Source organism: Chelmon rostratus, chromosome 7, assembly GCF_017976325.1.
Source record: "Chelmon rostratus isolate fCheRos1 chromosome 7, fCheRos1.pri, whole genome shotgun sequence".
NCBI classification, from domain to species: domain Eukaryota; kingdom Metazoa; phylum Chordata; class Actinopteri; order Chaetodontiformes; family Chaetodontidae; genus Chelmon; species Chelmon rostratus.
The window spans coordinates 12,346,621-12,362,920 of NC_055664.1; the positions used below are offsets into that span (position 1 = coordinate 12,346,621).

General features: G+C 44.6%; 1 protein-coding gene across 1 annotated transcript; it reads left to right on the plus strand.

Annotated features, from left to right (window-relative positions):
- The first annotated feature begins 1,830 nt into the window (after window positions 1-1,830).
- On the plus strand, window positions 1,831-4,652 carry fzd9b (frizzled class receptor 9b). The gene has a single exon (XM_041941163.1). The coding sequence runs from the start codon at window positions 2,335-2,337 to the stop codon at window positions 4,090-4,092; it is 1,758 nt and encodes a 585-aa protein (XP_041797097.1). The 5' UTR covers window positions 1,831-2,334; the 3' UTR covers window positions 4,093-4,652.
- Window positions 4,653-16,300: the final 11,648 nt, after the last annotated feature.

Sequence of the window (16,300 nt, forward strand, 5' to 3'; positions counted from 1 at the left end):
ACTGGTCCACCCCTGACGAAGTGTCCTTAAGGAAGTCAGTGAAACCCTCTGTTTTGCAGAGGAGAACTGACCTGCAGGGCTCAATAAAGTTTCACATTATACTGCATGAAAACATTAGCAGAAAATGGTGACAGAGTAATTATGAGTCAGCAACTGTAAAACGCCACTGGGACTATCATTTTACAAGAGGAGTGGACTACACATATACTGGAGAAAAATGAACTACTCAGTGTTTGACTCCGAGCAGCAGGTTTCTTATTATGGATCCAGAGGGGAAAGTTGCTGCCTCACCTCTTTCATTTTTTTCTATAGTTCTTAGAATTACTTTACTTAAAAGATAATTATAGTTTCAGTTCCATTTGCCTGTACAGTCACTCGTCAGTGGTGCAAAGTAACTGAAAAGTATTGAGTAAATACATTTACTCAAGTGCTGTACTTAAGTCCAACTCAGAGATTATTGTCCATTTTATATCACATTTTACTTTTATTCCATTTATTATATTCCACTGCATTTTACAGAGAAATATATTTTCTACTTCACCACATTTAACAGCTCCAGCTACTTTGCAGGTTAAGATTTTAAAATCATACAATGAGTGTATGCAACACGGCTCAGTAACTACTCAGCAGTACATGCAAAAAGCAACAGTACATTTGCTAAAACACTGTACATACAGCTTAAAAGTATAATGTATTTCTTTACATAAAGCTACTCAACACAATATAAAGTAGTTCAAATTAGTTCCATCTAGACCAGCTACAACATTTTCATGCATCAGTAATAATAATCCACTGATATACACTGTATAAAAATACAACAATGACAAGGGCCATTCTGCTGCACATGAGAACATTTAATCCATACTTGAGGTGTATTGCTCCAGTGGCCCGTTGGAGCCCCAAAGCCCCCCATTAAATATACATTAAAATGGTAAGGGCCTAGAAGTGGCTCCTGCATCTATACATCCACCTTGCAGTTACCAGCACCATCAACTCTGCACTTTGTGAAAAGCACTTTTTTTGTTTTTTACTAGTTATAATATTAGTTTTTCAGTTGAATTACGTTTACGCAGTGGATTCTTCAAACAATTTGGATTTAATGAATTTATAATATGTGGAACACAGGGGTGAGTGGGTTGTCTTGGGGCCCACAGCTCTTTTTTGCCCTGGGGCCCCTAGCAGCTCAATGCAGCCCAGTTTATAGCGGAGTATAATTTTGAAACCAAGACCTTTACTTGTAATGTGGTATTTTTACATTTCTACGTTTAGTTAACCAAAGTATGTCAATACTTCTTCCACCACTGTGCACGAGTAATAATAATCCAAAAAAGTCAAGGCTCATTCTGCAGAAAGAGCAGCAGTGGAGGAAGTATTCAGATCCTTTACTTGAGTAAAAGTGTTAGTACCACACTGTAAAGATGCTCCATTACAAGTACAAGTCCTTATAAATGGGTTCAACTCAAATGAATAGAGTTAAAAGTAATTCAATTGAAATACTCCAATAAAGTGAAAGGCTACAATCTACCACTGAAAAAGAGTACTTCAGGTCCATTTGACTGATTATACTCCTGTACTTTTACTTCATGTAAGCGCTGAATGCTGGAGGCCTATTTTTACATGTAAATGAGTATTTTGCATTGTGGTATTGCTGTTTGACTGAAGCAAAGGGTCTGAGTGGGACTGAAAGCAGAAATATCGGAGGTATTTGACCATCCTCCAGCATCTGTCTGATAATTTTCCTTGTGTGGTGCCGCCGGTTGAAATGTGAGCGTCACGGAGCGCCCACCCCCCTCCTCCTCTCCGTCTCTGCCCTGACTGGAGTCCCACTGAGCGGCTCTCAAACTTCAGTGTCGAGCCTGAACGCGGAGGACGAAGAGCAGCAGCCGACACACGGACAGGACGCGCCGCTAAAACAGCCGTTTTGGACCGGCGACAAGCAGCGCAAACCTCCGCTTTGATATCCGCTTTGTATCGGCAGCTGCGGACGGTCGGTTTGAGGATTTACACTCAGCTCTCCGCGTTTGATTTTGATGATTTTCCTCCATTGTTTGTCGAAGTTTCCGACTGTCACGTCTTAGTTACGGACCCTTGCCTCGACTGTCTGTGGGATTAATCGCTTTAATTCAAGCCCGAATAACTCCGCGCTCAGCTCCTCTCTGTGAAAGGCTGGTTTTTGGGGGTTTTCTCCCCTAACGGAGCGGTAGCGGTAAAGGCAACATTTGGAGCTGCCTTCGCCATGGGGAAATAGCGGGGATCTCTCTGCGACCGACCCCCGTGTTTGTGACTTTTTCATGATCTTTTTTAAGAGACACAGCTCCGCTTTTGACTAAAACGATGAGCATGGATGGTTGTCCGCTGAAGGTGGTGATTTTTTTGTGGTGTCTGCTGGTGATTTCGGGCTCCAGCTTTGAGATAGGCTCCTACGACCTGGAGCGAGGCAGACCAGCCAAGTGCGAGCCCATCGTGATCCCCATGTGCGAGGGGATCGGCTACAACCTGACCCGCATGCCCAACTTCATGGACCACGATGACCAGAAGGAGGCTGCCATCAAGCTGAATGAGTTTGCCCCTCTGGTGGCTTACGGCTGCGACGTGCACCTCCGCTTCTTCCTCTGCTCCCTCTACGCCCCCATGTGCACGGACAAAGTGTCGACCTCCATCCCCGCCTGCAGACCCATGTGCGAGCAGGCCAGGGAGAGGTGTGCCCCCATCATGAAGAAGTTCAGCTACACCTGGCCGGACTCGCTCGACTGCTCCAGGCTGCCCACCAGAAACGACCCCAACGCTCTGTGCATGGAGGCCCCCGAGAACGAAACCAGGACAGAGGGCAAGAAAGGCGAGGGCATGCTTCCAGTGCCCCCTCGCCCCAGGCAGCCGGGCACCAGCAGCGGCCGCTCTCCAGGCAGCATGGGCTCCTGTGAGAACCCAGACAAGTTCCAGTTTGTGGAGAAGAGCCAGTCGTGTGCACCGCGCTGCTCCTCCGCTGTGGACGTCTTCTGGTCCAGGCAGGACAAAGACTTTGCATTCATTTGGATGACGGTTTGGTCCATCCTCTGCTTCGTCTCCACCGCCTTCACCGTCCTCACCTTCCTCCTGGAACCTCACCGCTTCCAGTACCCCGAGCGCCCCATCATCTTCCTCTCGATGTGTTACAACGTCTACTCTGTGGCCTTCATCATTCGCTCGGTGGCCGGGGCCGAGAACATCGCCTGCGACCGGGAGAACGGCGAGCTGTACATCATCCAGGAAGGGCTGGAGTCCACGGGCTGCACCATCGTCTTCCTCATCCTCTACTACTTTGGCATGGCCTCTTCTATCTGGTGGGTCATCCTCACCCTCACCTGGTTCCTGGCTGCAGGGAAGAAGTGGGGCCACGAGGCTATTGAGGCCCACAGCAACTACTTCCACATGGCTGCTTGGGGCATCCCTGCTCTGAAGACCATCATCATCCTCACAATGAGGAAGGTGGCTGGAGACGAGCTGACGGGGCTGTGCTACGTGGGAAGCATGGACTCCGGGGCGCTCACCGGCTTCGTCCTCATCCCCCTGTCCTGCTACCTAGTCATCGGCACCTCCTTCATCCTCACTGGCTTCGTGGCCCTCTTCCACATCCGGAAAGTGATGAAGACGGAGGGCACCAACACGGAGAAGCTGGAGAAGCTCATGGTGAAAATCGGCATCTACTCCATCCTCTACACGGTGCCGGCCACCTGTGTCATAGTCTGCTACTTCTACGAGAGGCTAAACATGGACTACTGGAAGCTGAGGGGGCTGCAGATGAAGTGTGGATCGTTCAACGGGCTCAGCAGCGACTGCTCGCTGCAGACGTCCGTGCCCACCGTGGCGGTGTTCATGCTGAAGATCTTCATGTCGCTGGTGGTCGGCATCACCAGCGGGGTGTGGGTGTGGAGCTCCAAGACCCTGCAGACCTGGCAGGGCCTGTGCAGCAGGAAGCTGACGGACAGGACTAGAAGCAGGAAACCCTGCAGCGGTGTCAGCTGCGGCAGCACACACTGCCACTACAAATCTCCTGCTGTGGTTCTGCACATGGCCAAGACTGACCTGCACTCAGACAACCCCACACATGTCTGAGAGGGAGCATGACACACACACACCACACACTCTGCCAAATGCAACCACATGCACCCACAAACACACCCACGCACACACACATACTATGCCCTGAGTAAGGAGCTGCTAAAGACTTTGTAAGAAGATGAGTGGTTGAATTGAACTGTCAGTAACTGCTCTGCTGCTGCCAAGGGACACACAGGTACAGGCGTCACTCTGACAAACTATCTATAAACAGTATTCAATGCATAAAGGGAAATGTTAAGTATTGTTACCCATATCTTCTGTTTCATCGTGTTCTGTGCAGTAGACATGCCCAGTGTTTCAAAGCAAAAACAAAAAAGAAGACTGTTATGGGAGGCATCTTGGGAAATATTGGTCTATTCTCCTCCCTGAAAGTGGCATGATTGACTGTGTAAATCTGTATAAATGTTTTATTTATTGTAAATATATTTAATTTAAAGTTTGCTCTTATCAGATTTGTTGTTTAGATGCATTTATTAAAGGTAAAGGGAAATTAAGTGCCTTTCATAAGAACTCTGGTTCTGGCCTTTTGGAGGATAATAAATTTGTGGAATTCATGTTCAGCTTCTTTGCTTCTTGGTGTTATTGTTGTCATTTTGGTAACTGTCTCACAGCAGCTCATAATGAACATTCAACCATCTTTAACAGTCTTAAGCAGAGTCAGATTTAACAATCCCAAATGATTGCTAATTTTGGTCTTGTTTTCCTGATTTTCCCGCCGTTCTTCTCCTGGGATTCACACTTTTTTTTTTTTTTTACAGCAGGGGACTCCCTGCCAAATGTGTTGTCTTCCAAGTTGCATGCTACACATCCCAGAAGCGTCCCAGACAATAATCCTCAAAGAGAATCGCTGATGAATAGAGTGACAATCCGTGGCAAGTATTCGCGGTTGCATCATCGCCTTAAAACTGCAGGAGCAGTTTGCAGAGGAATATATTTAATTAATGGCAGTTTTAATCCTCGCACAGAATCACTGTTGTTACCCTCTCGCTGCTCCATTTGATCCTCGTGCAAACATGCAGCACTTTGATCTGAGAGGACAAATCTGAAGTGGATTACTGCATGGTTTCACTGACAAATTTAAGTTAAGCACAGGCACTCAAAATTGCGGCTGAGTAGATGGATTATTAGCTTGAATTTAAGTTTATATGTGGTTTGTGGCTTCTTGAAGCTGTATTTCTGATATTAAGGGAATTCCACAATGCAAAAGATCCAAATTTCCATGTTTAAATGGTTGAATTTGATTCACTGCAAGGCATTCTGTAGGGCCAAAGAAACAATGACCATTAAGTCTTGAAGAACTACCATCAGGTAGAAATAATCACTGATGCAGAGAAAAAGTGTGCATAATATTATTTCTTATTAAATAAATAGTCTAAGTTTGGATCTTGCACCTAACATTTCAGTAATAAAGTCCACTTTATTATGCACAAGAGCCACCATGTTCTCAGATGGTCCATTAAAAAAGTGAAAATAAATAGCTTTTACATTACAGGACTTTTAACAATTTAAGTGCCAACGCAAATTGCAGCCACACACAGCAAGTCATTTCAGAGCAAAACACAGTGGAAATTACAGTGTTTGACAGCAATGGAATTGATTATTATGTCCCTGTGTGTGTGTAATTGTGTGCTGTAGCAGCAGCAGCAGCACATGGGAGTGATAGCATGGAAAAAATGTGATGACCAGGAGCTTGTTTTCATTACATTACTGGAACCTCCGCAGTGTGAAGCAGGCGTGTGCTCGCTGACATCTCCAGAGGTTAAAAGTTGTTTTGTTTTCGTTTTTCCACCATTTGCAATTCCAGCAGAGTTATAATAAGATTTGTGTGCTGCAGCTTGTTCCATGCACATGTTAGTATTCATTTACTAAACACACACCCGTCTAAATCAAAGCTGCATTATGTCCCTGTAGTAAATTAACCACATTTCCACTAGGTGCAGTGTTGTGTGGATCTGTGCAACGCCTGAGTTAACTTCAATTACTTATTCCTTCCTCCTGCAGAACGAGATGTGGGTTAACTACCAACATCCTCCCCCCCCTTTTTTTTTTTTGTTTTCATTACTCAGCCATTGTAGACGTTGTCCGTGGCTTGGCAGGCGAGCGCTGTGAGTCCTGGACTCTGACACCGTGTGGATCACATTTAACTATTAAAAAGGGCTGTTTTGCTTGGAGCGCGCTCGCAGCCAGAGACTCGGCTGGTGGTGGTTCAGCCACATGTTCCAGTTCATGGGCGCCTGAGCGGGGGGCGTGTGCTTCCTCCCCAGTTTACACTCCAGTGACATGACCCAGAGAGGCCGAACACTTGCTGCGTGAGACACAAACCAGCTTGTCCCACCTGTGCTGAGCTGCACTGATTAGATAGAGAGGAGGTAGCTGCAGAGGGTTAAGGACATGGGGGTAGTACAGAGGGCAAGTTTGTCTTCTGCAGCAGTGCTTTGTTTAAACTTTTTGTCCCTTCTCAGCATTTCTTTTTTCATTTTCTTGCCTTTTCTGCATTTCTTTTTTTTTATTTTCCATGTGTTGCTGAATATGACTGAGACAGATTTTAAAAAATTACAAAGGTCAACAGAAATGTTATAGCAGCAATAGGATGTCTTTGCTCTGTTTCTTTTTCCACAAATATGAATCCTATCGCTCCATTTCCAGGTCACTGACAGCTATTTTTAGCTCCTCTCTTTCACAGAGGAAAGGAATCACACAGCACACAGCGCTTCAGATAGAGGCAAGAAAGAAAGGTTCATTCCAAAAACAGAGTTTGTTTGAGCTGTGGTTCCTTTGGCGCCAGAGATGTGGCTGCCGGGAACACCTTCCCTTCTCACACACACACACACACACACACCTGAGGTCTGCAGCGCTGGAGCAGCAGCAGCCAATCAACACCAAGCTCGGTCTGCAGAAGACCCCACCCCATCTTCCAGTAATGTCCAATTTCAGGAGTAAGTAAGCTCGGTCTTGCTCGAAAGATTTAGTTTGGCTGAGTCTCTGCGCTGTTTTTCTTCTCTTCTGGCTCAGGAGGTTAAATAGTGTCAGTCGCACTGAGCAGCAAGTCTGTCTGGGCCAAAAGTCAGACTACTCCCAGAAAAGGCAGCACTTTCCCTTATACGTTTCTCAGGAATATTTCATTGTGTCCTCTCTGAGGCCAGCAGTGTATTTATTGATCCTAAAGCAACGCAGAACAGGTCTGCTTACACAGGATTTGCACAATTTGTTTTATATAAAAAGGCGTAAAAACACCTTCCCGCTTTAGCTGCTGACACCATGTTTTTGTCTGCTGAGGAGAAATCCCTCCATCTGGTCATGGGTCTGATTAAAGGCGAGCATTATGGCATCAATGCGCCTCCCTCATAGACTTAAACCCCTGCCCAGCCCTGAGGGGGAGAAAAAAAGAGAAAATAAAGCATCCTTCATTACCCTGCCCTCCCTCCTCCTACAGTCCCTCACCCCCCTTGAGCACTATCCCTTTCCTGTGCTGTTTTGATGTGTAAATGAGCGTATTGAAAACCTGCAGGCCCCCAAAGAGATGCTTTCCATGAAAATGCGGCAGTCAGAGAGCACCAGAGTTCACACAGCTCACCACTCCCCGCAACCGGACTCCAATCAGACACCCAGTACGCTGCTGCCGTCTGGCCTGTTAGAGCAAGACACAAACACACATGAAATCACACAATTGCACAGACGCATGCTGACTCACATCGTTATGCAGACATAAACATTTATACGGTGAGGTAAAAACTTGCACGGGCGAGGTTGAGAGTTTGGCTCTCTGGTGACTTTCTTTGCCAAAGTGAGGCTGCGGTGTCAAGTGTGTGAAGTAGCTGAAGAGATAGAGCAGCTGAAATATTTCTGCAGCATCTATCACGTCCATGAAATGAAAGCACGCAGGCGGAGAGTTGTTTTGGAGTACAGAGGATTGGCTGCGTTGTTCAGTGTCTTGGAATTTCAAAAGCACTGCAGAGGAAGAAATGCTTTTATTTCTTTATGTTATCTAATCAGCAGCAACACACCCATCAGGAGTTAATATACATTTACATGAATCAAACTCATTTTTATTTCATTCTTTAGGATTTATTTTTCCTCTTAGGTTGAGATAATGCCAACTGTTACCAAAACTCGAATTTTCTAAATGTGAGTTTCACTATCTCAAAACAAGCCTGGCAAATTGCTGCACAAATACCAAGAAAATGACCCTCGATTTGAGAGTTTCTTAGAAATATGTGACAGAATGTCACCCCAGCACCAGATTTTGCTAATGTATTCTTAAAGACTGAGACATTAAGACTGAATAATTCACAGACTGATCAGTTAACAGGGAGATTTTCTGCAGTGTGGGTAAAATCCAAGTGGTAACTGTTCTTGATCTGACCTGAAGGACCTAACTTTCCTGTCTCAGTTTCCAGACTTCATCTTTTCATCTTCATATAAAAGGGAGTGAAGACATGAATACCAGTGGAAGGAAAGTCATTTTCAATATAAATCAGTAATTAATTCTAAATCAAACATTCACAGAGATGGACCCAAAACAAGATCTGAACGTGAATTTGATGCAGATGTTTATATTTGTTTTAAAGTATTGTTTTTCTTACCTACCTCAGGTCAGCCGAGTGTAAGTTATGTGTGTTTAGTGATACGTGAATTGCTGTTGCAACACTGCAGTTTCTCTTTGTGGATCAATAAAGTATTTTATCTATTTATTTCAACCCTTGAAAGACTTAATAAGGAGAAAGTCTAAGAATAAACAACAATAGCACAACATTAGCAGTGTGCCATATCATATCACTCACCATAATATTGTTATAAGTTTGAAATATGATGAATAAACATTCATATTATGATAATGGAAATATTTCGCCATGTTGATGTAATGATGTCATACCGTTACGCACAGCAATAACAAGCATGGCTGAAAATAAAATTACATTTCTGTAGGCTTTGTGGGGGAGGAGTTAGTTCCAAAATTGGAGCGACTAGATGCGGCGTGTCGCACTTTCTATGAAATGGACAAATTTTTTATTTTTTATTTTTTATTTTTTTAAGAAAAATAAAAGCCAGTGTGCAAGTCAGTTTGTGGGGACGAGCTGAAGTTCAATCTCAGGAGTCATTACAGGTGAAAACATGCTAAACTAGATGAGCTGCAAGGACAAATGTGCTTGGATTAAGTTAACAAGAGCCTTGTTGCTGCTGCGGAGCTGCTGCACCAGACATTGTTCCAAAGTGTCTCTTTGTCTGGAATAATTCATAGAGATGAATGCAAACCTGACATGCTAACACAGCGATAGTAAGTGTCTGTGTGATCTGGCCTTCATGGTGGACATTACCAAGAAGCTCTCAGAGCTGAACTTTAAGCTCCAGCAGTTTCTCAGCTCTTTGCTTTTAAAATGTGAAATGATTTGAAGTGAAATTAAAGCTGTGGCAAGTGAAACTGGAAAGAGGAAACACTGCATGTTCCAACTTTTCAAGGGCAAAAGCTGCCATGATGTCTGAATATGCAGCTGAGTGTGAAAACTCCTTCAGACATTTGGTGAGAGGTTTCAGGACATGAACAGTAAACAGGGGACTGAACATATTCTTATTGTGGAACCAGCTGATGAGCCTGACAACCTACAACATGAAATCACTGAGCTACAAAGCAATGACCTGCTACTGTGAGCAGCTCTGTTCAAGACTGACTGACCCAAACCTGGAAAACCAGCAGTGAGCATCATCATTAACATCATCATCATCAACGACAACATCAGACACCTCACCAAAGAGAATCAGCTCAGTCATTGCATTACAGGTTAGAGTGACATATGTGTTCACCAATTTAGTATAGACCTCAAAGGATGTCATGAAGATTGAAATGTTCATGGTAGAAAAAGGATTAAAAAATAATAGAGATCTACTATGCAAAAGATATTTTTACACAGAGCAGCAAGTTCAAGAAAATTCAACCAAAAGAAAAAGGTAAAGTATTTTTTACATATTTCATTGCATGATCCTCCACCACCTCAACACCTCATACTATCAATGTTCTTAGTTGTTTATCTTAAAAAGGTGCACTTCCACTCTTTGACGACATCGAGATCTAGCTCCTACAGTGACTGTACGCTTTTATTGTAAGTTACTTTGGACAAAAGCATCTGTCAAAGGTGCAGACAGGTTGAAAACGGATGCAAATGAAAGCTGTGCTACAAGGAAGAGTAAAGGCCAGGCGGATTATATTAAGAAGACAGTGCAGGAGGAGAAAGTTTCAAGAAAAAGTTTCCAGCATTTTGCTGTATCTTCTTTTTTTTCAGTGTTTTTTTCATGTCCTTTGATCAATAAGCAGAAGACAGAGAAGTAAAGCTTTCTCATCCCTCTGTACTCATTCCTGTGCTCCGTCTGCCTGTGGCTGAAGGAGAGATGAATCAGTGAACAGAGGGAGGTTCCGCCGCTCGCTCTCGCTCTCTGAAGCCAACAGCATTGCTGTGATCACTGTTAATCTCCTTTGCCACTCTGCTGCCATCTCCTCAAATACATTCATCTCATTTCCAATAGTGTTCGCAGCCTCTTCTTCCTTTCTAATTAGGCACCGTCAAGATTTCAGAAGCCACCCGTTGGTGCTCTGCAGCAGGCGAGATTGCTCTTTGAGCCAAGGGGTCAGTGATGGCAAGTATTTGTTTGAGGGTTAAATCACAGCAGGCCTTTCATCATGTTGTTATGTTGCACGATCAGAGGCTTGGGATTATGTAGGTCAGACGTTGGAGAGTGAGAGCGCCCCTTTTGTAGCTGCCATTTTTATGCAGTTGCTAGGCAGCACCCGCTCTAATCTCTTGTACCAAAGAGTCTCTCCCCGGAGAAAAAGAGAGGGAGCAGGAGTTACAAAGGACGAAAAAAAATGTGAAAACAGCATCAACAAAGAACACAAACCCATGCAAGGACTGCTTTTAGAAACACTCCAAAGGGAGGGAGTGGAAAAGGACAGGATGTGGGAGCCTAAGCTCGGCCCTGAAACCCACTCTGGCCCTCCTGAACATCTCTAAACCCCTGTGGTTTTGTTGGTGCCATTGACTGAATAACTAAAGGACGATCGACCAATCACGCAGCTCCAGCGGCAGGGTAGACGCAACACCCAAATGTGTGCACATTTGCAAATGCTGGGAAACGTTATTTTAGTGTCAGGGTATGAAAACTTAACACCCACAGAAGTGGGAGTGCTGCAGTGGGTCAGTGAAAGGCGGACAGGCGCTGTCTGTCCGGTTTCGGCCACACGCTGTTTGTCAACAGGTATGGATCAGAACCGTCTGGGTCGTCTGGCAAGTGCGTCTGCTGTCACACTGCCGCTGCACCCCCATCCTAAATGTGCTCATGTCACGCTCCGCCATCAAAGGCTCAGCCCTCGGCTCTGTGTTCTGAGAGAGGAGGCACACCCCCACCACCACCACCTCCCCCTGCACACGCACTGATCCCCTCCCTCCCATCCCGGCCTCAGGCTCAGTAAGGATCTGCTATTCTCCGTTGCATTTCACACTCTTTGATTTGGAGTTTTGAAGTTTGTTCTCGTCTGCCTTTTTTCCCGTCTTTTTTTTTTTTTTTGACTTGGTTGTGTTTCACACTGTTTGCCTTGATTCATGAAGTTTCCAGATGATGCACGCTCTGCAAACTTGGCACTGCTGCTTCTGATGCTGCCTTTAATCACTTGTAGTATACCTGCATTGAATTACTCACATTTTACAAAGACAGAGTAAGCCAGTAATCACATGAAATGAGTCTCAAAGGAACAGTTGGACATTTTGGCAAATACGCTTTTACGCAAATTTCCTTTCATGTCAAGAGTTAAAGATTGATAGCACTCTGACACCTGTACAGTAAATTTGAAGCTACAGACAGCAGCTGGTTAGCATAGCTTAGCATAGCGTCTGGAAACAGCTAACCTGGCTCTGTCCTAAGATGAAAAAAAATGTCTACTAGCATGTCTTAAGCTCACCAATCAACCGGTTATATCTTCTTTGTTTAACTTGTACCAGAACCGTAACGTAAAGTTGCTGGTAGACTTTGTTTGTTTTTTGGACAGAGTCAGGCTAGCTGTTTACCCCTACTTCAGTTCTTTGTGCTAAGCTAACTGGCTGCTGGCTCCATCTTAATATTTCCCAAAATTAGTAAAAAAAATATAGCTTAAGTTCCATTTGGGACATTTATTCACTCTTTTGACAAGAATTAGATAGAACATTGATACAAGTCTCATACCTGTATGCTAAATATGAAGCTAAAGCCAACAGCTGGTTAGCTACTGTAGCGTTGCATAAATACCCTGAAAACTGTGGACCAGCCAGCTTGGCTTTATCCAAGGATACAAAAATCTGCATTTACCCTCAAGTTGCCATTACATAGATTATGTGTGCTTGCTTTTTGTACATATTAAAAAAGATATATCGTGTTGATTAGTGAGATTTAGAGGTGCTGCTAGGCAGATTTTGTTACCTTTGGACAGAGTCAGGCTAGGTGTTTTCCCTGTTTCCAGGCTTTATTTTTCATCTAATTCCCAGAAAAGACGCCAATAAGCATCTTTTCCAAAATGCCTGACAATTCATTTAAAATGAACATTTATTCTAATGCTGTTACACTAGACAAGTGACTAAGTGAGGGGGGCCCATGCAGTCTCAAACAGGAGTGATTCTCCTCAACCAGACTGTCTAAAGGTATAAAAGTCCTTTGTGAGGCAGCTCAAAGGTTTGTATGGAAGGATGTAATTGGCTAATTAAGGAGAGGCTGTGTGTTTGGTGCTGGTGAGTGTGTGTGTGTATGTGTGTGTGTGTGGAGTTTGGGGGTGTCCTCATGGTATCACCAGTGGAAACTGCTCTGTAGTCCTGGTTTCTGTTCTTGGTTTCTCAGAATGAACATGTTAATTAACTCACATTTGTACTCTTTGCACAGTGTACATGTGTTGACTTAGGGTTGTTTGTATTTTGTGCACAAAATGACAGAAAATTCAATGGGACATTTTGGGGCAGTTCAAACCCATTTGGCCAGAAAGTTTCCTATCATCAATTAAGCTCTTTTTCCGGCCAGCACTGTTGACTCAGGCTGATCACTGTACATTAGCCAGTCTGTGTAGTAAAGGGAACCAGCTGGAGCCACACTCACTCTAACACTGGACCTTTTGTCAAGGTCTCAGCCCCCCTGCAAGTTAAATAAAAACCTTGTTGCATGTGAAATAGTCTTTGTGCAGAAGCAGACATTGTTCCTATTGTGGCGTGTCAAAGCTGACATGCCAGGTCCAACACAGTGCTGAATAAACTGTGGTTTGTGTACATACTGTAACTGTAGGCTGTGGAAAAGGAGCGAGGCAGCGGTCTGTGATGATCTTGGCGGCCAGTGAGGATTTGGCATGCAGAGCCAGAGCTGGAGCAGCAGTACCACATGCAGCCCTTTCCCTCCGGATAATAACTGCTTGTGGAGCAGAGAGGGAGAAAACCTGCAAGGATCAGCCTTCCTGTTCACACCCCATCATGCATGAGCTGGCAGGATCCTTGTGTTGTTATGGTCATGAGACATTTCCTGTGTGTGTTTTGGGGTTGCATCTGGGCTTGTTTACAGCCCAGGGTAGAGCCTCATTAAGTGGAACATGGTACTCGGCGGATGTGGGGGGTGCTCAAGTGCCTATTAGTGAGGCCGGCCTGTAGCCCCAAACCAGAACCCAACTGGGCCAGGTGCTCCATGCTACAGCTTGGTTTCCACAACACAGCCAAACAGGGCTAAACACGGCTTAGTCATTAGAAAAGTGTGCATCGTTAAGTTTTGCCAAAATGAGATCTCTCAGACGCCACGTTTTTTATTCATCCTTGAGGATTTGTCAGATTGGACATTGAATTTTAAGGATGGATATTCTATGTTTTTGTTATTATCTGCAAATCCCATGAAAACACCAAAGTCAATCAGTCTCTCAATACTTTCCAACTTCTCTACCCTGCCTGTGGCACTCGGACCCAAAAGCCTGTCGCATACTATAAAAGTACGTATTATTAGTACTGCAGTGTATAAAATACTCTGCTGTGATTGATACTTTGTTTAATGTGGTTTTCCCACATAAATTGTTTTGTTTGGTTTTTTTTACTCTGAAAAGGGGCTGGAAGCACATCTGCTCTTTCTCGCTCATTGAGAAATTCTGGCTCTATGAATCACAGGCCTCGTTCCACGCCCACCACCGCTGCTTGCAGCAGGTCGACCGGTTAAAGAGCATCGAGATGGCTCTATCGTCACAGGAAACACCAGCAACTAGCAGACGTTTAGAGTCTTTGGATTCACGCATAATATTATACTTATATCACCAGACCCATCCTTCCAAAGAAGAGGTTCATTGCATGGTGTCAGCACAGCCACTAAATGCAAACAGCAGGAAACTTGACTGAAAACAGTTTGAGCACACTGAGGTGCCCTGAATTCATCCTTTCTGTCTGGCTGTGCAAGCAGCCCTTCCTTGTTCTTTTTTTTTTTTTTTTTTTTGTATGTGTGCATAACTATGATACCCTCACATCGTCCAGGCCCCTCTCTCAGCATGAATTCCTCCACAGTTCCAGTGTGAAGTGTCCTGCAAAGAGTAAAGCTGTGCAGCAGAGGACAAAGCAGAGAGGGATTAGCGTCCCCCGCCTTTCTGCTCATGCTCACCCGCACCGTGTAACACTCAACATAATCAAACACTCACCCAGTGTGACAGACAACACAACCAAACACTCTTCTGGGGCTATGCTACTAAAACAAACCCTGCGCTTGGAACCCCAGGGGCCGAGGAGAGTGGCCGAGGAGCTGGAGAGACGGATGTGAGGAAGGCCAAGAACTCACGGTGTTTATGCTGAACAGCCAGAGAGTGGGAAACGCAGGGAACATGATCCCCATGTTTTCCTTACCCCAGCTAATCCGACGAAACGACACAGGGAGCAGATTCCCTTACAGAGAAAGCTGCCACTTAGATATTTATCCTCGCTAAGGCAAACATCTGGCCCCGGCGGGCTCTTTTCATAGGGCGATATGAGTGGGTGTGATTCTCAGCTACATTTATTTGGGTGTGAAGTTTTAATTAAAAGTGAAAGTGATGCCCGCCGGTTAACCCCCCCAGCTTTGTCTATCCTCTGAGCTTCATCTGAGTGTGGAATGAAGACAAAAAAAGCAAAACTAGGGAAGAAGAGACAGACAGATGGCAGCAAAAAAGCAGAAAACAGACAAACAAATGCAGAGAGGTGTTGGACAAGAGACTCAGACAGGAGATATGGAGTAATTTGTCTGCTCAGGAGGTGCTCAGGGTGCGAAATTTCCCTCGCTGTTTGTTTTCAGTTGCAGTCAGATGGAACAGCCTCAGTTACAGACAAAGTGCTTGTTGCCCCCCCACACACAGAAGAGGGCGTATTGCTTACAGAAAAATCTGCTTACCCTCCAGAGTCTCGTTTTCCAGAAGCACCCTTGCATGCAAGATCACCTCGACTGGCTTAGAGCACATTAAGGACTCTTACAACCCAGATCCAGGAAAACTAGAGGGCAATTCCTAACATCCATCCATCCTGTTGTGTGGTTTTCGAGTATTGTTGGACTTTTGTGAGATATTTTTGTCGGAGTAATTCCTGACACCGCTGCAGCTTTTGCGTTGTGGTCGCAGTCGGAGCGGCAGTTTACGAGTGAGACTGAGCTCATGTTGTGTTTACCAATCGCCTCCAGATACAAAGTGCTGGAGCCTCATTTATGAGCTGGCACATGGATTCCCTCATCACTTTAACTAAAAAAAGCTCATTGTATGTACACCTTGTTTATGGCAACATGGGTAATAAAGCTTAGCGCTCCATCTATCAGTTGTAATTACCTTTAGGAGGCAGAAAGTGTGTGAATGAGCTTCAGGGCCCCCCACATGATAAATGTTCCAGACTACTTTTAATTAAAGTTGGGGCTGCTTTCGCTGACGCAGAGAAGGGAACATTTACACATTTGTCAAGTTAAAAAATACAAATGTAGATCTACATGTTGTCCAGATTAAACTTTATTCACACAGTTTCTAGATATTGTAATTATTACTCACCACACTTACCATAGACACAGGATGCTTGACGTTTCTGTAAATGCTCTTATTCACTTTCTTGGCATTTCGATAAGACTGACACCACTGTCGTATTTGTATGGTAGCTAGGAAGATACTGCCAGCAGTTAGCTTAGCATAAATAGTGAAAACATGGCTCTGTCCATAAATAATAAACTGGGCGCA